The 27,423-nt window shown below is 40.8% G+C and overlaps 1 protein-coding gene across 1 annotated transcript in view; it reads right to left on the bottom strand.

Annotated features, from left to right (window-relative positions):
* POLA1 (DNA polymerase alpha 1, catalytic subunit) overlaps positions 1-27,423 on the bottom strand; it is a 391,031-nt gene continuing 363,608 nt past the window's right edge. The window contains exon 38 of the mRNA XM_055564229.1: positions 1-226. Coding sequence (XP_055420204.1) covers positions 159-226 — 68 coding nt within the window. The 3' untranslated portion in view covers positions 1-158. The remainder of the gene's footprint in view (positions 227-27,423) is intronic.

The raw sequence follows: 27,423 nt of genomic DNA on the forward strand, positions 1-27,423 counted from the left end.
AATCTTTATTCAACAAATACTTCTCAAGTATTCTATTAGTCTCCTAGGGCTGCCATAAGAAAGCACAAATGGAGTGGCTTAAAATGGCAGGAGTTCACCCTCCCACAGTTCTAAAGGCTGGAAGTATGAAATCAGGATATCAGCAGGGCCACGTTCCTTCAGAGGCCCTGGGTAAGATTCTTCCTTTCCTCTTCCTGGTTTCTGCTGGTGGCTGCAGCCAAGAAACCTGTATATGGGTCAAGAAGCAACAATTAGAACCGGACATGAAACAATGGACTGGTTCCAAATTGGAAAAGGAGTACGTCAAGGCTGGTATACTGTCACCCTGCTTGTTTAACTTATATGCAGAGAAAATCATGTGAAATGCCGGGCTGGATGAAGCACAAGCTGGAATCAAGATAGCTGGGAGAAATAACAATAACCTCAGATATACAGATGATGCCACTCTAATGACAGAAAGTGAAGAGGAACTAAAGCGCCTCCTGATGAGGGTGAAAGAAGAGTGAAAAAGCTGATCTAAAAGTCAACATACAAAAAACTAGGATCATGGCATCTGGTCCCATCACTTCATGGCAAATAGATGGGGAAAAAGTGGAAACAGTGGCAGATTTTATTTTCTTGAGCTCCAAAATCACTGTGGACTGCAGCCATGAAATTCAAAGATGCTTGCTACTTGGAAGGAAAGCTATGACAAACATATATTCACAACTACAGCATGTCAAAAAGCAAAGACATCGCTTTGCTGATAAAAGGTCCCTATAGCCAAAGCTATGGTTTTTCTGGATGTGAGAGTTGGTCCATAAAGAAGGCTGAGGACCAAAGAATTGATGCTTTTGAACTGTGGTGCTGGAGGAGACTCTTGAGAGTCCCTTGGACTGCAAGGAGATCAAACTAGTCAATCCTAAAGGAAATCAACTCTGAATGTTTATTGGAAGGAATGGTGCTGAAGCTGAAGCTCCAATACTTTGGCCACCTGATGTGAAGTGCTGACTCACTGGAAAATACTCTGATGCTGGGAAAGAAGGCAAGACGAGAAGGCGTCAGCAGAGGATGAGATGGTTGGATAACATTACCAACTCAATGGACATGAGTTTGAGCAAACTCCAGGAGATAGTGGAGGACAGGGAAACCTGGCGTGTGCAATCCAAGGGGTGGAAAAGAGTCGGACACAACTTAGAGACTGAACAACAACAAACAGCCACTTCCACTGTCACACGGCATTTTCCTCCTTTTATAAGGACACCAGTCATATGGATTAGGGCTCACCCTATGACCTCATTTTACGGGCTTCCCTGGTGGCTCAGACGGTAAAGCGTCTGCCTGCAATGCAGGAGACCCGGGTTTGATTCCTGGGTTGGGAAGACCCCCTGGAGACGGAAATGGCAACCCACTCCAGCACTCTTGCCTGGAAAATCCCATAGACAGAGGAGCCTGATAGGCTACAGTCCATGGGGTCGCAAAGAGTCGGACATGACTGAGCAACTTCACTTTATGACCTCATTTTATCTTGATGACATCTGCAAAGACCTTGTTGGTAAGGTCATATTCACAGCTACAGAGTGTAAGGACTTCAACAGATCTTACTGAGGGACACAAGTCAACCCATAACAAGTATCTACCATATGCCAGGCTCTGTTCTAGGCACTGTAGATACTGCAGTAAATAAAATTTTAAACCTCTTTTCCTTGTGTACTATAAGGGGAGTTGTTGTTTAAAAAGGTGCAGGTTTCAGTTGGGGGTGCTGAAAAAATTCTGTAGAGGGGTAGTGGTGATGGATTGTACAACAATGTGACTGTACTTAATGCTTCTGAACTGTATACTCAAAATGTATTAAAATAGTACAATTTACGTTATGCATATTTTACCACAGTAGGAAATATATTTGGTGTAATAGGAAAAAAAAGATCATTTTGAGTGCCAAGCAGGACATGAAAAGTTAAGGAGAAGAAAGGAAGCAGGCAAAGAAGTAGAAACCTCCTCGGCTGCTGAACTCTGTGTATTAATAGTCTCTTCCTTCTCTTTCCTCCCTCTTCATTATAATAGTTAGATATAATTTTACAAAGGCCTTTCTGCCTACTCACATCCAGATGTTCCAATGAAAATTTTAAGATGCCGAAGTGCCAAAGTGTCCACACATTAGGAAGCAGTTACCTAACTTCTGCCTACAGCTGATCAGCATGAAAACGGTTTTGAATTCCTAAGACTCCAGAGAAAAAAAGTCCACAGCTGCCTTAGGAACCCACTCCAGAGTCTACCAGCCTCTGCTGTGAGGAAACATGTTCAGTGTATCTTAACTAAATCCCTGTGATTACACTTTAAGTCCGCATCCTCTCATTCTAGTCGCCTTGAGTTGAAAGACAGCTGGTTTCCATCGTTGCAAAATAAGGCTATGCTTTGAGATTTATCTTACGTCCTCTTCTTCAGGCCAAACAATCTCAATTAATTTCAGCTTTTCTTCTATAAAATCTCTCTCTAAATGCTCCACATTCCCATTTAAATTGTTCATAACTGGATACAGTCCTCTCTGAAGAACAAAAATATATAACATCGGGGTAAAGGAAACATAATTATAAAGAATTATGGAGAGCTGGCAAGAATGTCAAATTTTTACAGTTTCATCAACACCATTAACAGTCATTTTTTGAAGCTACCACCTTTTTAAGTTAATTAACAAATACACGGTAGTTATGAATTTCAGATGATCATAGATAATTGCATTGCACAATTCACCAAATACTGTTTGTCTTCCAGAACCAAAATATGGGGAAAACAGAGCAAATGGTAAATGCCACGAACTTCACCTCTGTAACAATGGTTAAATATTCCATTTCAGGGGTAAATGAAGAAAACACTCACCTATATAACAATGATCAAATTACAAAGAGCGATAGCAATTAGCCCTGAGTTGCTAAATTCGAATAGATTCATATGACAGAGAATGTGTAATGTCACACCAGTGAGTCTTTGTAAGGCACACAATTACAACTGAAATTGAAATTTAGTGCTATTGCTAGCTTATTTTTTAAATCCTCAGGCTCCATATTAACTGATTTTTCTGAAATTTTCAGTGTTTCTCTTACATTCTTTTCCCACACTAGACTATGTATATGTTAATAGAGCAGCCATTCCCAAACTGTTTGGTTTCAAGACCACTGACACTTAAAAATTACTGAGAATTCCAAAGAGCTTTTGTTTATATGGGTTATAGCTATTGATATTTACCGTATTAGAAATGAAAACTAGAATTTTTAAACTATTCAGCAATTCATTTAATGGGAATTCCCTGGGGGTCTAGTAATTAGGATTTGGTGCTTACACTGCAGTGGCCAGGGTTCAACCTCTGCTTAGGGAACTAAGATCCAGCAAGCCATACAGTATGGCCAAAAAAAAAAAAAGCCCCCCAAAACAATAGACCCGTTACATGTAAACATAAATGACATTTTGTGAGAAAATAGCTATATTTTCAACAACAACAAAAAAAACAGTGAGAAAAGTGGCATTGTTTTATATTTTTCCAAGTTTCTCAAACATCTCATTTTAATAGGAGACAACTGTTTCATATATCTGCTTCTGCATTTGGTTTGTTGCAACATCATGCATCATCATATAGCCCCTGGAGACCTCCACTCCACACTCAAGATAAAATGAGAATTTAAAAAGCAAGTAGTTTCTTAATAGTATTATGAAAATAGCTTTTATCTTGTATATCCCCTGAAGAGGTCTTGTGAACCCTCTGGGTCCCTGGACCACACTTTGAGAACCACTGTTAGTAGAGGTTGTAGAGACTGAAATTATTTCTGCTGCTGCTGCTGCTAAGTCGCGTCAGTCGTGTCCGACTCTGTGCGACCCCATAGACGGCAGCCCACCAGGCTCCCCCGTCCCTGGGATTCTCCAGGCAAGAACACTGGAGTGGGTTGCCATTTCCTTCACCAATGCAGGAAAGTGAAAAGTGAAAGTGAAGTCGCTCAGTCGTGTCCGACTCTTTGCGACCCCATGGACTGCAGCCTACCAGGCTCCTCCATCCATGGGATTTTCCAGGCAAGAGTATTGGAGTGGGGTGCCATTGCCTTCTCCAGAAATTATTTCTAGGAAACTGGAATTACTAAGCACAATGCCTATAGACTCTGGGCATTATGGAGATCAAATGGAAAGTAAACTATTTATTTCTTCATGAAATATCCTCTGCTTTAAACCATACTAATCATATCAAATTCAGAGGCAATACAGCTTAAATGAGATGGCTTCTGATCACCAAGTGTTGTGTGTGTGTTGAGTCACTAAGTCATATCTGACTCTTTGTGGACCCTATGAACCACAGTCTGCCAGGCTCCTCTGTCCATGGGATTTCCCAGGCAAGAATACTGGAGTGGGTTGCCATTTCCTTTGCCGGGGATCTTCCCAACCCAGGGATTGAACCCACATCTCCTGCATTGGCAGGTGAATTCTTTACCACGAGCCACCAGGGAAGCCCCGCCAAGTGTTTTTGCTGTTGTTCAGTCACTCAGTCATGCCCAACTCTTCGCAGCCCCATGGACTGCAGCACACCAGGCTTCCCTGTTCTAAACCATCTCCTGGAGTTTGCTCAAACTCATGTCCATTGAGTTGGTGATGCCATCCAACCATCTCATCCTCTGTCATCCCCTTCTCCTCCCGCCTTTAATCTTTCCCAGCATCAGGGTATTTTCCAATGAGTCTGCTCTTCACATCAGGTGGCCAAAGTATTGGAGCTTCAGTTTCAGCATCAGCATCATTCCTTCCAATGAATATTCAGGGTTGATTTCCTTTAGGACTGACTTGATCTCCTTGCAGTCCAAGGGACTCTCAAGAGTCTTCAACACCACAGTTTGAAAGCATCAATTCTTTGTCACTCAGCCTTCTTTACAGTTCAACTCTCACATCCGTACATGACTACTAGAAAAACCATAGCTTTGATTCAACAGACCTTTGCTGGCAAAGTAATGTCTGCTTTTTAATACACTATCTAGGTTTGTCATAGGTTTCTTTCCAAGGAGCAAGCATCTTTGAATTTCATGGCTGCATTCACCATCCACAGTGATTTTGGAGCCCAAGAAAATAAAGTCTGTCACTGTTTCTATTGTTTCCCCATCTATTTGCCATGAAGTGATGGGACCGGATGCCGTGATCTTCGTTTTGTGAATGTTGAGTTTTTTGGGTTTTTATATTTATTTATTTATTTGGCTGTACTGGGTCTTAGTTGAGGCATGTGGGCTCTAGTTCCCCGACCAGGGATCATACTCGGGCCCCCTGCATTGGGACCGTGGGGTCTTAGCCACTGGACCACCAGGGAAGTCCTTGAATGTTGAGTTTTAAGCCAGCGTTTCCAGTCTCCTCTTTGACCTTCATCAAGAGGCTCTTTAGTTCCTCTTCACTTTCTGCCATAAGGGTGGTGTCATCTGCATATCTGAGGTTATTGATATTTCTCCTGGCAATCTTGATTCCAGCTTGTGCTTCCTCAAGCATTATTTTCATTTCACCTTGACAGTTAGCTTACACTGGATTAAAGAGAAAGCATTTTGTCTCTTAGGGCACACAACCTGACTCACAGACTTCCTTCAGCCTATTCTTGTTGTTTTTCTTTCTTTGTTTCTAGAAGCCCAAACACAAATGGCTACAAGGTACCAAACATGGCAAGGAAGGCTTCATTTGAAACAGACCATTTAAGCAGATTTTATTCAGCCTCAGGGAAATTTATATAGCTTTTCTGAACCTGAAACCAAAATCCTGTCTGCTCAGAGAAGGGTACAGATGTTACGTAAAATATCTACCTATATCAGAGTATAGAACAAACCATACTATCCTCCTGTAACCTTAAAATAACAATTAGAGGTTCAATGTTTACTTGAGTATTTGTTTGAGTAAACTGGAAAATATGTATGTGAGCTCTTCTCTTTTACTCCTTCATACTGATCTATTAGAGGAAATGTGTATACTGGAAGTGGGCAGTCTATTAATTCCTGGAAAGATAAGAAAAGGGAAAAAACATCATTAATCCCACTTTTACTCATTTAAAAAAGGTAGTTATTTGGCTCTTGGGAAATATTTTATTTATTCATTTCTGACTGTATAACAAAATAAATTCAAACAAAAAAAATAGCTTTATTGGCCCAATCTAAGTACTAACCCTTATGGCAGAAAGTGAAGAGGAACTAAAAAGCCTCTTGATGAAAGCGAAAGAGGAGAATGAAAAAGTTAGCTTAAAGCTCAACATTCAGAAAACTAAGATCATGGCATCTGGTCCCATCACTTCATGGCAAATAGATGGGGAAACAGTGTAAACAGTGTCAGACTTTATTTTTTGGGCTCCAAAATCACTGCAGATGGTGACTGCAGCCATGAAATTAAAAGATGCTTACTCCTTGGAAGGAAAGTTATGACCAACCTAGTTAGCATATCCAAAAGCAGAGACATTACTTTGCCAACAAATGTCCGTCTAGTCAAGGCTATGGTTTTTCCAGTGGTCATGTATGGATGTGAGAGTTGGACTGTGAAGAAAGCTGAGTGCCAAAGAATTGATGCTTTTGAACTGTGGTGTTGGAGAAGACTCTTGAGAGTCCCTTGGACTGCAAGGAGATCCAACCAGTCCATCCTAAAGGAGAGCAGTCCTGGGTGTTCATTGGAAGGACTGATGCTGAAGCTGAAACTCCAGTACTTTGGCCACCACATACGAAGAGTTGACTTATTGGAAAAGACTCTGATGCTGGGAGGGATTGGGGGCAGGAGGAGAAGGGGATGACAGGATGAGATGGCTGGATGGCATCACTGACTCGATGGACATGAGTTTGGGTAGACTCCAGGAGTTGGTGATGGACAGGGAGGCCTGGCGTGCTGCGATTCATGGGGTCACAAAGAGTCGATACTACTGAGCGACTGAACTGAACTGAAGTACTAAATCTCTATGAACAAAGTCATATTCTTATTGGGGGATGGCAAAACAATTTCCACAAAATTAAATTGGAATATACGCCTATACTTGTATCTTTCATCCTTTGTAACTGGAAAGAAAAAACTGGTTGGCTCTATCTTATAGTGGAACATGTATTATAACCAAACATGGTTTATAAATACAAAAGCAACAAATGGCTTTTCTTTAAAAAAAAAAAAAAAGGAAAGAAAAAGAAACCCTAGGGCTTTGCCTTTGGATAAGATATCACTAGGGACATTTTTTAAAAATTCAGTAGAATACTCAAATAGCAAGTGTCAAGGTATTGTATATCCACCCAGTTGGTAAAATAAGTCAGTTAATTTGGCAGGTGAGTATTAAGTAATCATGCTGTCAGAATCGGGTGAGTATCAAAGGGAGAAAGACAAAGACTGAACAAAGGAGGAAAAATAAAATAAGTAGCGGATTATAAAATAAGTAAATAAAAATGAGAACTTCTCAATGCTCTATTGTATCCCTCATAAATCAGTTCAACTCCTTCCCTCCTGCTTGGGAGTCAGGAAAGCAATGTGGGTATGAGGAAACTACCAAGGAACTGCTTCTGAAGTGGACTGCTGAGTGGGGTTTGCAAAGGTTTCATGGAAGAAATGGCTGGTCCCTTTAAGAATTAAAAGCTGGTCTCTGGCAAGCAAGGAGTTGCAGAATGGCAAAGAGGCCTGGTGCTCCATACATTAGCTTTTTTCCTGAAGGAGAGAGCTGAATTAGAAGCATAGCTGCCAAGAGAAGCCTGACTAGAGACCACTTAAGCAGACTTTATTCAGGCCCAGGGAAATTCACATAACCTGGTCTTTTCTCACTTCTTTACAAAGAAAACGCATGTGTAAGTGCACTGAAACCTCCCACACCCTGAAAGGCATCCTCGTTTAGGGAGTCTTATTTATCTGTGAAACTTACAGTGCTTGGCCCAAGGCTGGGCACCTAGTAGGCCCTCAATACATGTTTGTGGAATCAAAAGAAAAGATGTCTCTTAGACACTACCCACTTTTAGTTGTTACCAAACTTTTTTGTTCTGCAAGAAACGGTGATTTGGGGCCCTTTCTGAGGCTGATGCCAAGCTCCTTTTCACAAAGATGGCTGGAGAGCCCAAACAGAATTATAAGGTAAAACTGAAAGGGATGGTTGAGGATAACATGATAAACCTCTTATCTTACAGATAAAGAAACTGAGGCCCAAGGAGGTTAATAGATTTGCCTAAGGTGGCCCAACTAGTTAATGGCAGAGCCAAGAATAAACCAGACTTCTAACCTTCCCATGTAGCATCAAGTAGAGCTGAGATAATGAACCTGGATCCATGAATAGGTTTTAAGATGTACAAAACCCTGCCCAATAATATATTTGTAAAATTCCATGTACAATGTACCTGTAGGTAAGAGGATCCAAAGTTATCACTTGGTTTTCAAAGAGGTTTGTGACCCTCAAAACTTTTAAGAACCCTAATCTCATAGGGAGAGTCATTAGAGAGTGACAGGGAGCCATTAGGTGGCTCAGACGGTAAAGGATTCACCTGCAATGTGGGAGGACCCAGGTTCGATCCCTGGGTCAGGAAGATCCCCTGGAGGAGGACATGGCAACGCACTGTAGTATTCTTGCCTGGAGAATCCTATGGACAGAGGAGCCTGGTGGTCTACAGTCCATAGGGTCACAAAGAGTCGAACACGACTGAGCGATTTTCACTTTCACTTTCAGGGGGTCATTTAATGCCATTGCTCCTGTGTTGTGAGAAGCTAAGATCAGAATTTTGACGACAAATTCCTCTGAGGCCTTAAACAGGCAGAACCAACAGGCTACAATTTATGAGATTTATGAAAGCTCAGGCCTTCCAGTAAGTATGAGTGATACTTAATGCAAAACAAGAATATTCAAAGATAGATTTAAAAGTGGCTAGTATGATCCAGCAGTTCTACTCTTGGGTAAATAGAAAAAAGGAAAACTCTCATCCGTAAAGACACATGTACCCCAATGTTCATAGCAGCACTATTTACAATATCTGAGAAATGAAAACAACCAAAATCTCCATCAACAGATGACTGACTTAAGATGTGGTACACACACACAAAATGGAATATTACTCAGCTACAGAAAAAAGAATGAAATCATGCCATTTACAGCAACAGGGCGGACATAGAGAATATAAGTGAAGCAAGTCAGAGCAATTCAAATACTACATAATATCACTTATATGTAGAATCTAAAAAATAATACAAATGAATTTATGTATGAAACAAACAGATTCACAAACATACAAAACAAATTTTTGGTTACCAAAGGTGTGGGGAGGTATGGACAAATTAGAAGCATGGGATTAACAGATACAAATTGCTATACATAAGAGAGATAAGAAACAAGATTTTTCTGTATAGTACAGGGAATTATGGGCTTCCCTGGTGGCTCAGTGGGAAAAGAATCCACCTGCTGACGCAAGAGACACAAGAGAGGCAGGTTCGATCCCTAGGTTGCTAAGATCCCCTGGAGAAGGAAATGGCAACCCACTCCAGTATTCTTGCCTGGAAAATCCCATGGACAGAGGAGCCTAGAAGGCTACAGTCTATAGGGTTACAACAACAGGGAATTATACTTAATATCTTACAATAACCTATAATGGAGTATTATCAGAAAAAAATAACTGAAGTACTATACTGTATACCCTAGACTAATACAATATTATAAACTAACCATACTGCAATTTAAAAAAATAAATAGGACTTCCCTGATAGTTCAGTGGTTAAATAAGACTCTGTACTTCCAATGCAGGGGGTGTGGGTTTGATTCCTGGTCAGGAAACTAAGATCCCACATGCCATGTGGCCAAAAACAAAACTAATACAATTTTGTGAAGTTTAAAAATAAAATAAAATTTAAAAAAAATAAAAATAAAAATTACTGACAAAAAATAAATAAATAAATAAATAACTGACTAATTAACAAAATAAATAAACATAAGATTTTTTTTTAAGTCGGTACTCAACATGACAATGGCACCACATTGTATCTGGGTATTTGGATTCCTTAAGTTCACTAAAAATTATTTGACTTTGTATACATAATTACTAATTGTAGAATATTTTATCCTAGTATGGATGAAGCTAACATATGGCAAGAGAAAATAATGGATGGCTTCTTCAAGCAGGGATTCTCAGAAGAAGAATTTGCCCAATACAGTACAGATACATGGTTGGCTGGTTAAAAAAATAAATCAGGTAAACCTGGAAGGTATAAAAATGATATAATCATAGACTGACTATTGGATTTAACTTAAAATATAATACACATTTATTTGCTAATACTTTGATGAAAAGTCAAAGACTTTGAGGATGTGTCTGCTAATTGGAGTTGTATATGGTCTTTCTTATACAACTCCAATTAGCAGACACATCCTCAAAGTCTTTTGACTTTTCATCAAAGTATTAGCAAATGTATATGGTCTTTCTTCGGAGAAGGCAATGGCACCCCACTCCAGTACTCTTGCCTGGAAAATCCCATGGATGGAGGAGCCTGGTAGGCTGCAGTCCATGGGGTCGCTAAGAGTCGGACATGACTGAGGGACTTCACTTTCACTTTTCACTTTCATGCATTGGAGAAGGAAATGGCAACCCACTCCAGTGTTGCCTGGAGAATCCCAGCGGCAGGAGAGCCTGCTGGGCTGACGTCTATGGGGTCACACAGAGTCGGACACGACTGAAGTGACTTAGCAGTATGGTCTTTCTTGTCTAAACCACACCCATAATGGATTATCTAGGAGCCTGGGGGGCTACCGTCTGTGGGGTAGCAAAGAGTCAGACACGACTGAGTGACTAAGCACCCATGACTGCTAGTACTGTTTTTTCAGAGTGAACTGAGAACTCTAAGACACTTATGAGGCAATCTCAGCCAAGAATCCATTGAGAAAAAAAATTTTTCTTTTTTTGGCCATGCCATGTGGCCTGTGGAATCCTAGTTCCCTGACCAGGGAGCAAACTTGGGCCCTCTGGGAGGGCCCCAAACACGGAGTCCTAAACACTGGAACATCAGGGAAGTCCTGAGTCAAGAAATGTAATGATTTTCCCCACCTTTTATAGCTGCCTCCCCATACCTAATTTATCAATAATTGTTTTTAGCAATTCATATTTATTGAGTATTATGAACATATTCAACCTAATTTTCATGGAAATATTATACTCACATTTAATCCATTCAGTTAACTTTTATTTAAATTGCATCACTATTAACTACAACTAATGGCACCCCACTCCAGTACTCTTGCCTGGAAAATTCCATGGATGGAGGAGCCTGGTAGGCTCCAGTCATGGGGTCACAAAGAGTCGGACACGACTGAGCACCTTCACTGGTTCACTGGTATAAAACAGGTTGAGGAACAAATACAACTGTCTCTGTCAAACATGGAATTCATTTACTAGGATCAGAAGTGAAGAGGATCGCCCTAACTGCAAGTGTGGTATTCAGCATGCTGTAGGCATCAGTAAGTGCGGCTTACAGATTAATTGGAGAACATCAGTTCCTGCAACAACGTAATTAACTCAAGGTCAATTAAGAAAGCTTCTGTTGGACTTCCCTGGTGGTACAGTGGCTAGGCATTTGCCTGCCAATATGAGGGACATGGATTCAATCCCTCATGGGTGGGGGGAATCCCACATACCACAGGGTGGCTGGGGCCAGTGCAGCAAAACTTCTGAGCCCTTGCTCTAGGGCCCTTGAGCCACAATCACTGAGCCTGTGAGCTGCAATAACTGAAGTCTGCGTGCCTAGAACCCATGCTCCAAAACAGGAGAAGCCACAGCAATGAGAAGCCCATGCACCACAACTAGAGAGTAGCCCCTACTTACCTCAACTAGAGAAAGCCAGCACAGAGCAATGAACACCCAGCGCAGCCAAAAGTAAATAATTAAATAAAAGCAAATTCTAAAAAATTTTAAAAAAGAAAGCTTCTACTGTTCATTGTCATCACAGGGTCTTGGCCTCCATCATGGAATTCTCCAGGCAAGAATGCTGGAGCACTTCCTTGGTGGAGCAGTGGATAGGAATCCACCCACCAATGCAGGGAACACAGGTTCAATCCCTGGTCTGGAAAGATTTACATGCTGCAGAGCAACTAAGCCCGTGTGCCACAACTACTGAGCCCCACCTCCCTGCCCCACAAAAGAAAGCTTCCATTATTCATTGTCAGTCACAAGGTCTTGGCCTCTGTTTGGGTATTTCAAAACACATGATTTTACCACTTGAGAGACAGATTCATGCTCATCAAAAATAAAGCAAGCTATAAACCAGAATGCAAATATGTTATCTTATGGTGTACTGAACACTGATGCCCAAGGCTGCAATGATCCACCCCATAGCTTCCTGCTTCCTCACCCCACCTCACCCTTGACATTAACCTGATGCCCTAAAACCTACAGCAGGACTTCCCTGGCGGTGCAGAGGTTAAGTAAGACTCCATGCTACCAATGCAGGGGGTCTGGGTTCAGTCTCTGGTTGGGGAACTAAGACCTCATATGCCAATGAATATTGATAAATAAATATTAAAAAAAAATAAAACCTCCAGTGCACAGAGCTGGTGAGGTCAAATATCAGATCAGATCAGTCACTCAGTCGTGTCCGACTCTTTGCGACCCCATGAATCGCAGCACGCCAGGCCTCCCTATCCATCACCAACTCCCAGAGTTCACTCAGACTCACGTCCATCGAGTCAGTGATGCCATCCAGCCATCTCATCCTCTGTCGTCCCCTTCTCCTCCTGCCCCCAATCCCTCCCAGCATCAGAGTCTTTTCCAATGAGTCAACTCTTCGCATGAGGTGGCCAAAGTACTGGAGTTTCAGCTTTAGCATCATTCCTTCCAAAGACATCCCAGGGCTGATCTCCTTCAGAATGGACTGGTTGGATCTCCTTGCAGTCCAAGGGACTCTCAAGAGTCTTCTCCAACATCACAGTTCAAAAGCATCAATTCTTCGGCGCTCAGCCTTCTTCACAGTCGAACTCTCACATCCATACATGACCAAAGGAAAAACCATAGCCTTGACTAGCCGGACCTTTGTTGGCAAAATAATGTCTCTGCTTTTGAATATGCTATCTAGGTTGGTCATAACTTTCCTTCCAAGGAGTAAGCGTCTGTTAATTTCATGGCTGCAGTCACCATCTGTAGTGATTTTGGAGCCCAGAAAAATAAAGTCTGACACTGTTTCCACTATCTCAAAAAACCTTTCTGATATAGATGACCGAGAGGCACTGGAGCATCGCAATTAAGAGTATAGGCTTTGGAGTTAGACAGACCTGAGTCTCATCCTGGGTCTGAAACTTACCAGCTCAAGCAAGTCGCTAAAACTCTCTAAGCCTAGGTTTTAACAATCTTGAAACAGAAGTTATAATAGCAATATCTACTTCATGGCATTATTGTGAGGATTAAATAAAACAGAGAATTAAAGCACCCAGCTTAGTTAGTCCCTGGCCCATAATAAGTGCTCGCTGTATGGCAGTTATATTTACTATCAGTAAAAATGCAGACTGAATCCTCAAATAAAGTTAATGTGATTACACATTCTCTGTCACCCCAAGCAATGGTCCCCAATCCAGCTTCATCAATTTTCAAGGATAACAACTAAAACATAATATTTGACCATCGAGCTCTGAGAATGTGCACAGACGCACGTGTGTGCATGTGCACACACACGCACACATTGATGCAAACATTATGGAGAGCAAGTTGGTAGAATTTGATCAAAATATTCATTCACCCTAAGATTCAGCAATCCCACTCCTGGAAATATATCCCAGGTAAACTCACACACAGCTTAAAAAGGGACATTCAAGACAAGGATTACTTGTGGTAAAGGAAGTTGGAGCAATCTAAGTGTCCATCACTGGGCTATACTGAATAAATAGAATGTGAAGGGCGCACAGTGTAGCATAGTACGCAGTAGTTAGAAGTGACAAAGTAGAAACACACACAAAAACATGGATCGGTATTAAGGACATGGTCCTAAATGAAAAAAATATTAAGAACCAGAATGAGCCCTTTTGAAAAACTATAATATAAATTTTAAAAACATACCCACAGAATAGCCTTACTGGTACACACAAGTTTGAACATACACTTTAGACACATCGGAATCACTGCCAGAGGGGGAGTTGGGAGGAACAGAGTGAGGAGTGGAGGTAAAAGCAAAGGAAGGAATAAGGAATCAGGGAAGGAAAGGAGGGGTGATTCCCTGGTTTCCCAGTGGTTAGGACACTGCGCTTTTACTGCTGAGGGTGCTGGTTTGATTCTGAAGTCACACAGGGCAGGTGGAAGGGGGTCTCTTATGTGTTTTCATTATGACAGTGTGTTCTGTATTGGGGAATATAACTCAATTCTCCAATATAATAAATAAACAAACAAACACCACCACTGATTCCCAATAGTGCTTGGTTAGTACAATAAACTTGGAGCCATTTCAAAACTAAATGTTTGCAAACTTCAGGAATATGTTCCATTTTCAAATAACTGAACTTCTCTGCCATTCACACTGCTTATTTGGCTAAATGCCCTTTCCTCTTTCATTCTAATCATCCCAACTTGGAGAAAGGAAAAGGGTGTGTAGGAAAGTGAAGAGGAATGACTAAAACTATTATTTTAATATTAACCTAGCAATCTTCACTAAACAAAAGTCAAACAGTGAGTGAGACAATATATACTGTGATGCGTACTGTAATACAAAACTTTAATGCTTTAATATAAAACAGCCCAATTGCCAGTATGTGAAGACTTCTACCATTATTTATTCATCATGGACATACAAAAAAAAATCAGTAAAATACTCAAAATGCAAGTGTCAAGGTATTGTATATTCACCCAGTTGGTAAAATAAGTCAGTTAATTTGGCAGGTGAGTATTAAGTAATCAGGCTGTCAAACTTGGGTGAGTATCTAAGGGAGAAAGACAAAGACTGAACAAAGGAGGGGGGAAATTATAGAAAAGAAATAAGAAGTGGGCCAAAAATAGGCAGAAGAGAAAAATAAATACAGTGTGACAGGTTCAACAGTAGGCTGGGTACCTCCATTCCATCAGAGATTATCCTAGAAATAAGGACAGATACTTCAAAGTGACACCAGTGGAGTTGAGGGGTTTTGTTCATCAGATAAAGGCTGTTAATAAAGGTAAATTCTGGTGAATTTTTCTCTAAAGAGCCAGATAGTACGTATTTGAGACTGCAGGTCCATGATGACACCATGATTCATCAGACACTTCCTCTCTGTCAGACTAGCTATTGTTTTCTCAACTCATGTTTTCCTCATATTGTGTTGTATCCTTTGTCTTTATAAGAGGAAGGAGATCAAGGTCAGTCAAAGATGAAAAATGGATTGAGATGATAGCAAATACCCTCTTTTCTGGGTGTCTCCTTTCCACCAATGTCAGTTCTCTCTGTCCTCAGCCTGCTGGTTCCTCATTTCCCAGACCTTTAATCCAGTCACATAACTCACAGGTACAAGGTTCCTGGAGTCGGTCTCTGATTTTTTTTAAGACTAGTTCTCTAGGAAACAGAGGAGCAAGAAAGTACCTTCTCATAGGTCTCTATATGGCCTCAATTCCCCTTTTCTTCCCTTTACAACCAATCCATCAGCAAATCCTGTTGGTTACACATTCCAAATATACCCAGAATCACTAGCTCCTCCCTCTATTCCAACAACCCTGTTGCAAACTACTATCAATTTTTGCCTGGACTATTTGTAATAAACTGCCAGTGGATCCCTGCTTCAGCCCTTGCCTCGCTACACCTGTAAACACAATTTATGTTTCATTACCTCACTTTGTAATATGCTATTTTTAATAGTCTTAGACTCACAGTAATATTGCAAAGAGTAGAGTCACCAAATACCCTTCACCCAGATTCCCCTAATGTTAATATCTTGCATAACCACAGTTCATTTATCAAAACTGAGAAATGTACATTGATATATTAACTACATTACAGATTTTCTTTGGATCTCGCTAGTTTGTACACTAATGTCCCTTTTCTGATTCAGGAGAGACCTCAAGCACATAGATTTCTTGGCCAAGAGAACCTAGAGCCAAAACAACTAGTAATGGAGGGCTGACACATGTCCATGTTGTGCCAAGGGTTGTTCCAGAAACTATTATGAACCAATTTAGTCATTTGTCCTGGAGGGGCTAGTTGAGTCTGCACATCCAGCCTATCTTGAGTGAAGTAAATAGAAGAAAAAGAAATAAATTTTTATAGAGTGTTCAAAAGAGGCAAAAAGATAGCTTTTTGTTCTGCTAATTACAGTGACTGAGACATTTTACCCTCCTTAAAAAAATTATCTTGAGACCCTCTTTCTCTTAAAACTAAGGTTCCACTAGAGAATGACTTATGAAGCATCAACAGTAATAATAGCAACAGTAGTAACATGACTAATGATAATTGTAATAATGATTCATCTTTATTGAGCATCTACAAATGTGCCAGGCACTTCGTTCTAAATGCTTGACTAGCACAGCGTTTAGAGATGAATGCTATAGATGAGGGCACCAGGAGTTAATGTGTAACTGTAAATGCACTAGATACCTCAAGAAAAGGTAGCAACCTTAAAAGTGGCACTTGATTCACACTTCTGTTGCAAGATGTTTGAACATGCCTTCCATTTGCTATCTGCATAATGTAAATACAATGTTAACATAGCAATAAGAATAATTACTGGACTTTCCTGGTGATCTAATTGTTGGGACACCATGCTTCCACTGCAGGAGGCATGGGTTCGATCCCTGGTCGAGGTCTTAAGATCCCACATGCCATGCGTGGCCAAATAGAGAGAGGGGAAAAAAGTTTTTTAAAAAGTAATTGCTGCCATTTCTTTACTACCCACTTACGCAAAAGCCAAGGAAGTGGCCTCATTTTATTGTCACAACAACCTCAAGACGGTGCTACAGGCTTCCCATTTTACAAATGAAAAAGCTCAGCGATGTCCTGGGGCTAGTGAATACTAGCATCAGCACTGGAGCCCAACAGTCCACACCTCGTCCCTTCACTAACCCTTGTCTTTCTATGCATCAAATAGACTAAAATAAGTGTTATTGAATAGAAGGATCTAAAACAGGGATCTTTAATCTGGGGCCATAACTTCAAGGGTTCTGTGAACTCTTGGAATTAAATGTCTGAATAAAAAAATATGCGTACTTCCCTGGTGACTCAGACGGTAAAGCGTCTGTCTACAATGCGGGAGACCTGGGTTCAATCCCTGGGTTGGGAAGATCCCCTGGAGAAGGAAGTGGCAATCCACTCCAGTACTATTGCCTGGAGAATCCCATGGACAGAGGAGCCTGGTAGGCTACAGTCCATGGGGTCACAAAGAGTCGGACACGACTGAGCGGACTTCACTTCACTTCACTTCATTGTTATTATGAGTCTTAAAGAAGCCCCTGACTTCAAACCAGACTAAGACCCCAATTAAAAGGAAGTCCACACTAAAAGATATAACACTTCTCTTCAATCTGGGTATTAACAGATCAAGGCAGGAAAGGCCCCAATTTGTATGATGATGGCTGTTAATCAGCACCTGCCTCTCAAATTCACCGAATGCAGAGAGTCCATTTCTTTATCCACATTACGTCCACACTGTGTCATACAACGTGCAGCTAGGCTTTCTGAGAGTGGAGTTGAACCTGCTCTGCAGCAGTTACAGAATATCCGGATGACCCCAGAATCTCCCCCAGCAGCTGTTTAGAAATAGAAGTACAAATGGATGGTTGCTGTGGGTCTCATCTAGGCTTATTTTTCTACAGACAGGGATGGGACCCTGATACTGGTCCAAATAGAAATTAGGTCGGTTGTTCCATTTTCAAAAACCTGGCAGGAATATCTTTCTTTAGACATTAATTAAGCAAACTGAGTATTTTCCAAATAGGAATTAGAGAGAGGTTTCCAAGTCTCATGCAAGCCCATGGCTTGATCTTGCTTTTCAATCTCACTGCAGAATGACCTGCTGGTCAGGTACAGTCACTGCTCTCTCTACTCCTCACTCACTAGAAGGTGTTCACTCACTATGCCAGAAAAACTCAAGCTCTTGTTGGAAAATTCCTCATCTCAGTGAAAAGAGAAATGCTAGAGCTTTAACTTGGAGAAGGCAATGGCACCCCACCCCAGTACTCTTGCCTGGAAAATCCCATGGACGGAGGAGCCTGGTAGGCTGCAGTCCATGGGGTCGCAAAGAGTCGGACACGACTGAGGGACTTCACTTTCACTTTTCACTTTCATGCACTGGAGAAGGAAATGGCAACCCACTCCAGTGTTCTTGCCTGGAGAATCCCAGGGATGGGGGAGCCTGGTGGGCTGCCACATGTGGGGTCACACAGAGTCGGACACAACTGAAGCGACTCAGCAGCAGCAGCAGCAGAGCTTTAACTGCAAGAAAAAAAAATAAAGGAGGAAGGGGCTTGTGGTGTCTTTATGTAGGCAGACAACGGAGGAGAGAGCCTAAGCTACCAGTTCGGCTCTTCTCTCTTTCCTGGCAGAGTGGCAGTGTGAGTTGTCAGATACACGTAGGCTGTGTATTGCCCACAGAAAGATGATTCAGCGAGCCCTGCTCAGACTCATCATTATTCCATCCTCTCAACTGATAGACACGTTTCCTCCAAATGCAGGGTTCGTGATGACAGTGTGGGAAGATGGGCGCTCACCCTCCTCCTCAGGACTGCAATCTCAAATGGCAGCTAAGATGACACAGAGGAAGCCACCATACCCTTTGCTTCTACACTGTTTCATCTTGCCTGGATGTTTAATATCTTTACTCAGATCTAGCATGGTGGCGAGCAGCAGTAAGGGGTTTCCTAAGTCCATGTTGCTTGAGTAACACTATCTGAATTCAGATCCTAAAACTTGTATTAAGTCCTTTACCTCACTTCAAATTACCTAAACTATGGGGGAAAGGTGCCACTCACATTGCACTAACTCTGAGACCTTTCTATAATGGAGGCCTTCTGTGCTACTTGAATTACTGGTCCTAACTCCTCACTCCTTTCTTGTAATAGGATTATAAATCTGCAGCCTTTGCCATTTGGCTTTGTAGTAGAGTTTGCAAAGTAAAGCTCTTCCCTGGTGGCTCAGACTGTAAAGAGTCTGCCTGCAATGCAGGAGACCCGGGTTTGATCCCTCGGTCAGGAAGATCCCCTGGAGAAGGAAATGGCAACCCACTGCATAATTCTTGCCTGGGAAATCCCATGGATGGAGGAGCCTGGCAGGCTACAGTCCATGGGGTCACAAACAGTCAGACACAACTGAGCAACTAACACTTTCACTTCCATTTTGCAAAGTAAACATCTTCACTCAATTGACTTTAGGCCTAGCTGTGTGAGCAGAAGTGATTGTGTGTCTGTTAAAAGAAGTTTTAACAGGTATAACTAGCTTTTACCAGCAATTTTTGTGCTTCAGTCATTCACCAGGCCAAAAGCACGTCTCAGATAATTGACCAGGTCCCATGGACATGGAGCAGACCTCAGTCAGGCCCAGAACATGGGTCCGAGCCCAGCTGAGCCTAGCAAGGCCAAGCCAACCAACAGGACAAATGAATATTTTTTGTCAGCCACTAAAATATCAGGGTCATTTGTTACTGCAGCTAAAGCTAATATATCTTCCAAATTCAATACATCAACAGGTTGTTCTATAACTTAAAAACCATGAGATTTCATCAAAGTATGGACCTTGTCCATCTCTGTTCTTAAATACAACCAACCAAAAGAATTACCCTCATCAAAATCCCCATATCTACATCAGTTCATTCGAATATAGCATTCTATTTCTTCCCCCTATAAAACTGCAGGAGAAGTATCTCTGGTAGTCATTTCAGAATTGTTAGCCTAAATTTTTCTTCTTTAAATCTATAAAGAAAGGAAATCTGAGAATAGTTTTATTTCTTGAAGCATTTTAACACACTGTATTGTTTGAGGTAGTTTAGAATCTCCAACACTGAGTTTTACTAGTCTTTTATTCACCTCCCTCCCTACATGAGAAATACTTACAGCTATTATAGGCAGTCTTGAAATAAGTATACAGAGTAAGGAAGTGTAAGTATACCAGTTGACCAAAGAAAGACAAAGACATGAATGCCAAGGAAGAAATGACAGAAGCTTCCAATTGGAGATGATGCGGTGACACTGGAAATGCAGCGGGGAATGCCAGGTCCTGATGGCAATTTTTCAGAGTCTTCTTAAGTCCATCTGTTCTCCATAATCTTAAACTGTTGTCATATTTCTCAATCTCTGAGTTTCCCGCCTCTTTCCCTTTTTTGTTTCTCTAATTCTTTTATTCAAGACTGAATAATGTTGAGCTGCGTTCACCCTAAGAAGCTATGAATGGCTGGGTTCTGTTTAGTTCCTGGTATAATTGGAAACAATTGAATTTGAATAGCAATTTGGTTTTCACATCTTTTATTTATTAACACTCTTCAAAATATAGAATGCAAGAGTAAAAACAGTTTTACATAATATAGAGAATGTCAAGAACAGAAAAAAGTGAAAACAAAGAAAAAATAGGAACTGAATAAAAACATGAGTTGAGTTCTATCTGGAGAGTTTCAGGTTTTACATCTGTTTGTACCAATGTATATATCTCAACTGAAGCAGTGTTAATGCACAAATAGAGCTTTAGGGTTTAATCTGTTTAACAAATAGACCCAGTGATTATGTAACTAATGTTCAGAAAGAAGTAAAGCATTTGCTTTGGTCTCCTATTATTAATAAAATGTAAGGAGGAAAAAAAAATGTAAGGAGGGACTTCTTTGGTGGTCCAGTGGTTGAGAATCTGCCTTGCAATGCAGGGGACAAAGGTTCAATTCCTGGTCAAGGAACTAAGATTCCACATGCCCAGGAGCAACTGAGCCCCATGAGCCTCAGCTAGAGAAAAGATCACATACTGCAATGAAAGATCCAGCATACCACAACTAAGACCCAATACAGCTAAAAATAAATAAATAAAATTTTAATGTAAGGAAAGCAGAGGAGCTATATCTTGCTGAAGTCTACAGATAAATGCCTGGGCATCACCATATGCGAAATGAGTATTTTCCCTGTTCCTGGCACACCCAGAGGCATATTCAATTTGTTATTAATATAAGTACACTTTTCTGTGGTACATCATACTTTAATAAAGGAGATTAAAAATTAAACTAGAGAACAAATAAGAAATTAACACTTGGTCACTTTACTCCCTGGGATTTGGTGGTAAATGTACTTATGCCCCTGGTGGTTCAGTGGTTAAGATTCTGCACTTCCAATGCAGGGGATGAAGGTTCAATCCCTGGTTAGGGAACTAAGATCCCACATGCCTTGTGGCCAAAAAGAAAAAAGAAAAAAAACCAAGGTGGGAATTAGAAAAGTAAAATCCTGCACTATACAGTTCCCTCTTGTGTACAAACGGATGCAAGGGGTGGTGTATATTGTCCAAGAAATGCACGATCTTTGTCACCTCTTACAGGATTTGGAAACCTTCAAGAGCCTCCTTCCTCCTACATCCTAGTTACTCCCCCTGATTTAGGAACCAGCCTCTCAAGTAAAAAGGCAAGGGTTCAAGTACCAGGTTGGCCACCTCCTAGCTATACAACCTTGGGCAGGTATTTAACCGACTGCGTGTCAGTTCAGCCATCTATAAAATGAAGATAATAATAGTACCTACTTCCTAGGATTATTGCAAAGAATTGTATGCCTGGGACCTATAGAAAGTACTCAATAAATGTCAACTATTGTCGTAACTTTTACGATAATGGTTCAATATATAAGACAGGAATAACTGAGAGAAGAAGAAATAGCACCTAATTCTGCCCAAATTGCCTTTTCCATAAAAATTGTTTTAAACGGCTGAAGTGTTCACAGGAGAAATGTACTGATGTTTGCAACCTACTTTAAAATGCACCAAAAAATAAGCTGCATTGACAGATGGATAGCAGGATCAATAGATGGATAGAAACGTGATAAGACAAATAAATCAAAATCTGTACTGTAGAATCTAAGTGATGGGTATGTGGGTGTTCACAGTAAAATTTTTCAATTTTTCTGTATACAGATGTTGGAAAAACAAAAAAAAGTCTTTAAAAAAGTAAATGGGATAAAAATTTAAATTCTGTATAATTACTAAGTATAAGCAGAGACTGTGTACAATATCAAGTTATATATAAACATCTAATTAAGGTTATTTTCTTCTCTTTCTAAACTTGAGTGTTGAACTTCAGTTTTACCTTCTAATTTCAGGAAAACTTTTGCTTTCACCCCAAATTTTTCTACCTTGTCAAATGTTCTCACGAATACTTCTTTCTCATTCTGTTTATGAGCAAATTTTGTGTCCAAAGCCTTCTTCCTACACAATGTGATGAGAACCATGAAGCCCCCTGGTTTTTTTTACCTCAAGAAAACAAGAGGAGAGATGTGAGTCCTCTTCTCTTTTAACAGCACAATAGGCTAAATTATTTATATTTTATCCAGCTCTTAAATTAGGCAATTTCTGAGGCTATTTAATCCTGCTGCTGATGCTAAGTTGCTTCAGTTGTGTCCAACTCTTTGCAACCCCATGGACCATAGCCCGCCAGGTTCCTCTGTCCATGCGATTCTCCAGGCAAGAATACTAGAGTGGGCTGCCATTCCTTCTCCAGGGGATCTTCCCAACCCAGGAATCGAACTCACATCTTTTAGGACTCCCGCATTGGCAGCCGGGTTCTTTACCACTAGTACCACCTGGGAAGAGTGCATTAATTCTCCATAGAGAAATGTCGTTTTCATTGTTCAAAATTCTATCATGTTATCTCTTTCTGTAACAAGCTTCTTCTTTTGCCCAGTATTACCTCAACAAAAGCAGAGAAATCTCTGGCAGACAGGTTAGTCTGCCTTCCCCACAGTCCTTCCCCACCTTCTTCTTTGCTTACTACCTCATAGACTATCTACAGACTAACAACTAAAGGGAGGCCTGGTACCAATAAAAGAGCTTTCTCCAGATGTCCAGTGGTTGGGACTCTGCCTTCCACTGCAGGGGGTGCAGCAGGTTTGATCCCTGGTCAGGGATCCCATGGAGGCATGGTGGAACCCAAGTGAGTGTACTGGACTTCCCTTTTCTCTTAGTTGAAATAAAGTGATTGAAAGCTGAAAATGCATAGTAATTTATGTCAGTTGCAGACACTGTGGCACTTGTAAAACATGTCCACAAATCGTTTGACTGTCCTCTGATGGAAAGACAGGATCTATGTTCAAGATGTGAAAGAGAAGCTGAGAAAATGAGTCTCTGGTTTTTCCAACACGAGTAAGAAATCTACTAGGGATAAAAGGTTGGGAATGGCTTTTAGGTAGCCAAACAGAACAGTGTGCCACAAATATCTTTGTAACAAATACAAAATCAAATTACTATATTACTGCTAAAGGGCTAACAAAGCAGATAATTTTATTTTCCTACAGATGATCATTTTTGAGGGCTAGTAATTTATCAAGACTTGAAAGCTATTTCTAGTCATTGAAATCAAATTACTTCAGGACAAATAATGTAATTAATTTTACTTTTTACTTTACATAATTCTCAAATTTTATTGTGATGCTTTGACAGCAATGCCTCTCCCTATCTGTATTTCTTTGTTATGTTCTTGTCTTTGTTTAAATTGAGGTATAACATATACACAGTATAGAAGGTGCTCCAAGTTCAAGTGTACAGCCCAATAAATTGTGATATACATAGACACCTGGGTCACCACCACAAGACCAAGATCTAGACTATTTCCAGGATCCAGAAAGCTCTCTCATTCCCCCTCCTCTGGCAATATCCACCCTGAAGTTCAGTTCAGTCGCTCAGTCATGACCAAATCTTTGTGACCCCATGGACTGCAGCATGTCCATGGGGTCACATCCCCTCCCTGTCCATCACCATATCCCAAAGCTTGCTCAAACTCATGTCCATCAAGTCAGTAATGCCATCCAACCAGCTCATCCTCTGTCATCCCCTTCTCCTCCTGCCTTCAATCTTTCCCAGCATCAGGGTCTTTTTCAATGAGTCAGTTCTTCACACCAGATGGCCAAAGTATTGAAGTTTCAGCTTCAGCATCAGTTCTTCCAAAGAATATTCAGGACTTATTTCCTTTAGGATGGACTGGTTGGATCTCCTCGCAGTCCAAGGGACTCTCAAGAGTCTTCTCCAACACCACAGTTCAAAAGCATCAATTCTTCAGTGCTCAGCTTTCTTTATAGTCCAACTCTCACATCCATACATGACTACTGGAAAAACCATAGCTTTGACTATACAGACCATTGTTGGCAAAGTAATGTCTCTGTTTTTTAATATGCTTCTAGGTTGGTCATAGCTTTTCTTCCAAGGAGCATGTGTCTTTTAATTTCACGGCTGCAGCTACCATCTGCAGTGATTTTGGAGCCCCCCAAAATAAAGTTTGTCGCTATTTCCAATGTTTCCCCATCTATTTGCCATGAAGTGATGGGACTGGATGCCATGATCTTCGTTTTCCGAATGTTGCGTTTTAAGCCAAATTTTTCACCCTCCTCTTTCACTTTCATCAAGAGGCTCTTTAGTTCTTTGCTTTCTGCCATAAGGGTGGTGTTATCTGCGTATCTGAGGTTATTGATATTTCTTCCAGCAATCTTGATTCCAGCTTGTGCTTCATTCAGTCCAACATTTCACATGATGTACTCTGCATATAAGTTAAATAAGTAGGGTGGCAATATACAGCCTTGATGTACTCCTTTCCCGATTTGGACCAGTCTGTTGTTCCATGTCCAGTTCTAACTGTTGTTTCTTGACCTGCATACAGATTTCTCAGGAGGCAGGTAAAGTGGTCTGGTATTCCCATCTTTTTAAAGAATTTTCCAGGTTGTTGTGATCCACACAGTCAAAGGCTTTGGCACAGTCAATAAAGCAGATTTTTTTGCTGTTGCTGCTGCTAAGTCGCTTCAGTCGTGTCCGACTCTGTGCAGCCCCATAGACGGCAGCCCACCTGGCTCCCCCATCCCTGGGATTTTCCAGGCAAGAGTACTGGAGTTGGGTGCCATTGCCTTCTCCGAGATTTTTTTGAAACTAAAGTAAAAAACTTTACTTTTGCAAGTAAAGTTTTTCTGGAACTCTCTTGCTTTTTCGATGATCCAACAGATGTTGGCAATTTGATCTTTGGTTCCTCTGCCTTTTCTAAATCCAACTTGAACATCTGGATGTTCATGGCTCATGTACTGTAGAAGCCTGGCTTGGAGAATTTTAAGCATTACTTTGCTAGTGTGTGAGATGAGTGCAATTGTGGGGTAGTTTGAGCATTCTTTGGCATTGCCTTTCTTTGGGATTGGAATGAAAACTGACCTTTTCCAGTCCTGTGGCCACTGCTGAGTTTTCCAAATTTGCTAGCCTATTGAGTGCAGCACTTTCACAGCACCATCTTTTAGGATTCGAAATAGCTCAGCTGGAATTCCATCACCTCCACTAGCTTTGTTCATAGTGATGCTTCCTAAGGCCCACTTGACTTCACATTCCAGGATGTCTGGCTCTAGGTGAGTGATCACACCATTGTGGTTATGTGGGTCATGAAGATCTTTTTTATATAGTTCTTCTGTGTATTGTTGCCACCTCTTCTCAATATCTTCTGCTTCTGTTAGGTTCATACCATTCCTGTCCTTTATTGTGCCCATCTTTGCATGAAATGTTCCTTAGGTATCTCTAATTTTCTTGAAGAGATCTCTAGTCTTTCCCATTTTATTGTTTTCCTCTATTTCTTTGCACTGATCACTGAGGAAGGCTTTCTTATCTCTCCTTGCTATTCTTTGGAACTCTGCATTCAAATGGGTATATCTTTCCTTTTTTCCTTTGCCTTTTGCTTCTCTTCTTTTCTCAGCTATTTGTAAGGCCTCCTCAGACAATCATTTTGCCTTTTTGCATTTCTTTTTCTTGGGGATGGTCTTGACCGCTGCCTCCCATACAATGTCACAAACCTCCATCCATAGTTCTTCAGGCACTCTATCAGATCTAATCCCTTGAATCTATTTGTCACTTCCACTATATAATCGTAAGGGATTTGATTTAGATCATACCTGAATGGTCTAGTGGTTTTCCCTACTTTCTTCAATTTAAGTCTGAATTTTGCAATAAGGAGTTCATGGTCTGAGCCACAGTCAGCTCCCTGAAGATAATCACTATTCTGACTTACATCACCATGTGTCAGTTTTGCCTTTTCTTGAACATTACAATAAAATGCTTTATACAGTAAGTACTCTTTTGTGGCTGGCCTCTTCCATAACGTCTGTGAGAATCAACAGGAGCTTTTTGTTTATTTGCTTGTTTTCTCGTTTGATTTTGGCTGAGTAGTATTTCATTGTATGTACATACTATAAATCATCTATCAATTCTCCTACTGATGGACTTTTAGGTTGTTTCCAATTTGTGGCTATTATGAAAAGGCCACTATAAACCTAACACATGTCTTTTGACAAATTTGCACTGCTTTTCCTTGGGCGTATATCTAGAGGGGGTATTCCTGGGTCACAGGGTACGAGCACATTCAGCTGTATTAAATATTGCTGAATCATTTGGCAAAGCTGCTTTATCCTCCAAGGGCTTGTAGTTTCCAAGGGAAGGTGTTAGTGTGGTCCCTGATTCTAGCTCTTCTCACCAATCCAGAACCTTTAAAGAGACGTCTAACAACACATTCTCTTTCTTGTATGACTGGCCCCGCATGGTCTTTCCAGACTCTTCTCTGTTGCTCTAACTACAAAGCCAGCTTAAGGGAACCTAGACTAAGTGAATATTTAGGTTCTCTCCCAACTTAATGAAATATAAGCAGGTAAAGGCAAACAAGTTTTAGGTCTATTTTCACTGTCTCATTTCATAAACTTGAGTGATATTTTATCCCCTTTGGTTCATGCCTTTGTGCTTTAAAGAAACCAATGCAACTAAACTATGGGCATGATGTGAAAATAAATAGTAAAGTTGTTTAGGCTTCCCAGGGACAGGAAGGAGGATGGGAGGAAACTGTTACAGAAATGTAACCATTATTGTAATCCGCCTGCAGGGCTATGACTAAGTCATAATTATCTCACAATCGGAATTAATGCTGTGTGCTTTCCCTTGTCCTGTCAACATGTGCATGCACACTGCAAGATCGGCAGGGCTGCTCCAAGGCTGAACATTCCTAGCTCCCACTGCACGTGTGCGCTGATCTCACATTCCAAGGAATGATCCATAACTGCAGGACTATAAGAGCATTTTTACCCACAGTGGCCTCACCTTTTCCCTATTCAGTTTATTACTGATTTTTTGCATGGAAACTCCCATAGCATTCAACTATAATAATGACCTATTTATATACAGTATTGGACGGGGGCCTATTTCTAACATTTGTGCAGGTGCATTCTTAATTTAACTTACACAAATTCAAGAAAAATGTCATATTCTCCTGCATATGGATGTTCCTAACCTCATCTTCATTCCATTCTTGTGAATAGTGAGAGAATCTTCCCCTCCACAGAAAAAAAAAAAAAAGAAAAC

Source organism: Bubalus kerabau, chromosome X (assembly GCF_029407905.1).
Source record: "Bubalus kerabau isolate K-KA32 ecotype Philippines breed swamp buffalo chromosome X, PCC_UOA_SB_1v2, whole genome shotgun sequence".
Taxonomy (NCBI): Eukaryota; Metazoa; Chordata; class Mammalia; order Artiodactyla; family Bovidae; genus Bubalus; species Bubalus kerabau.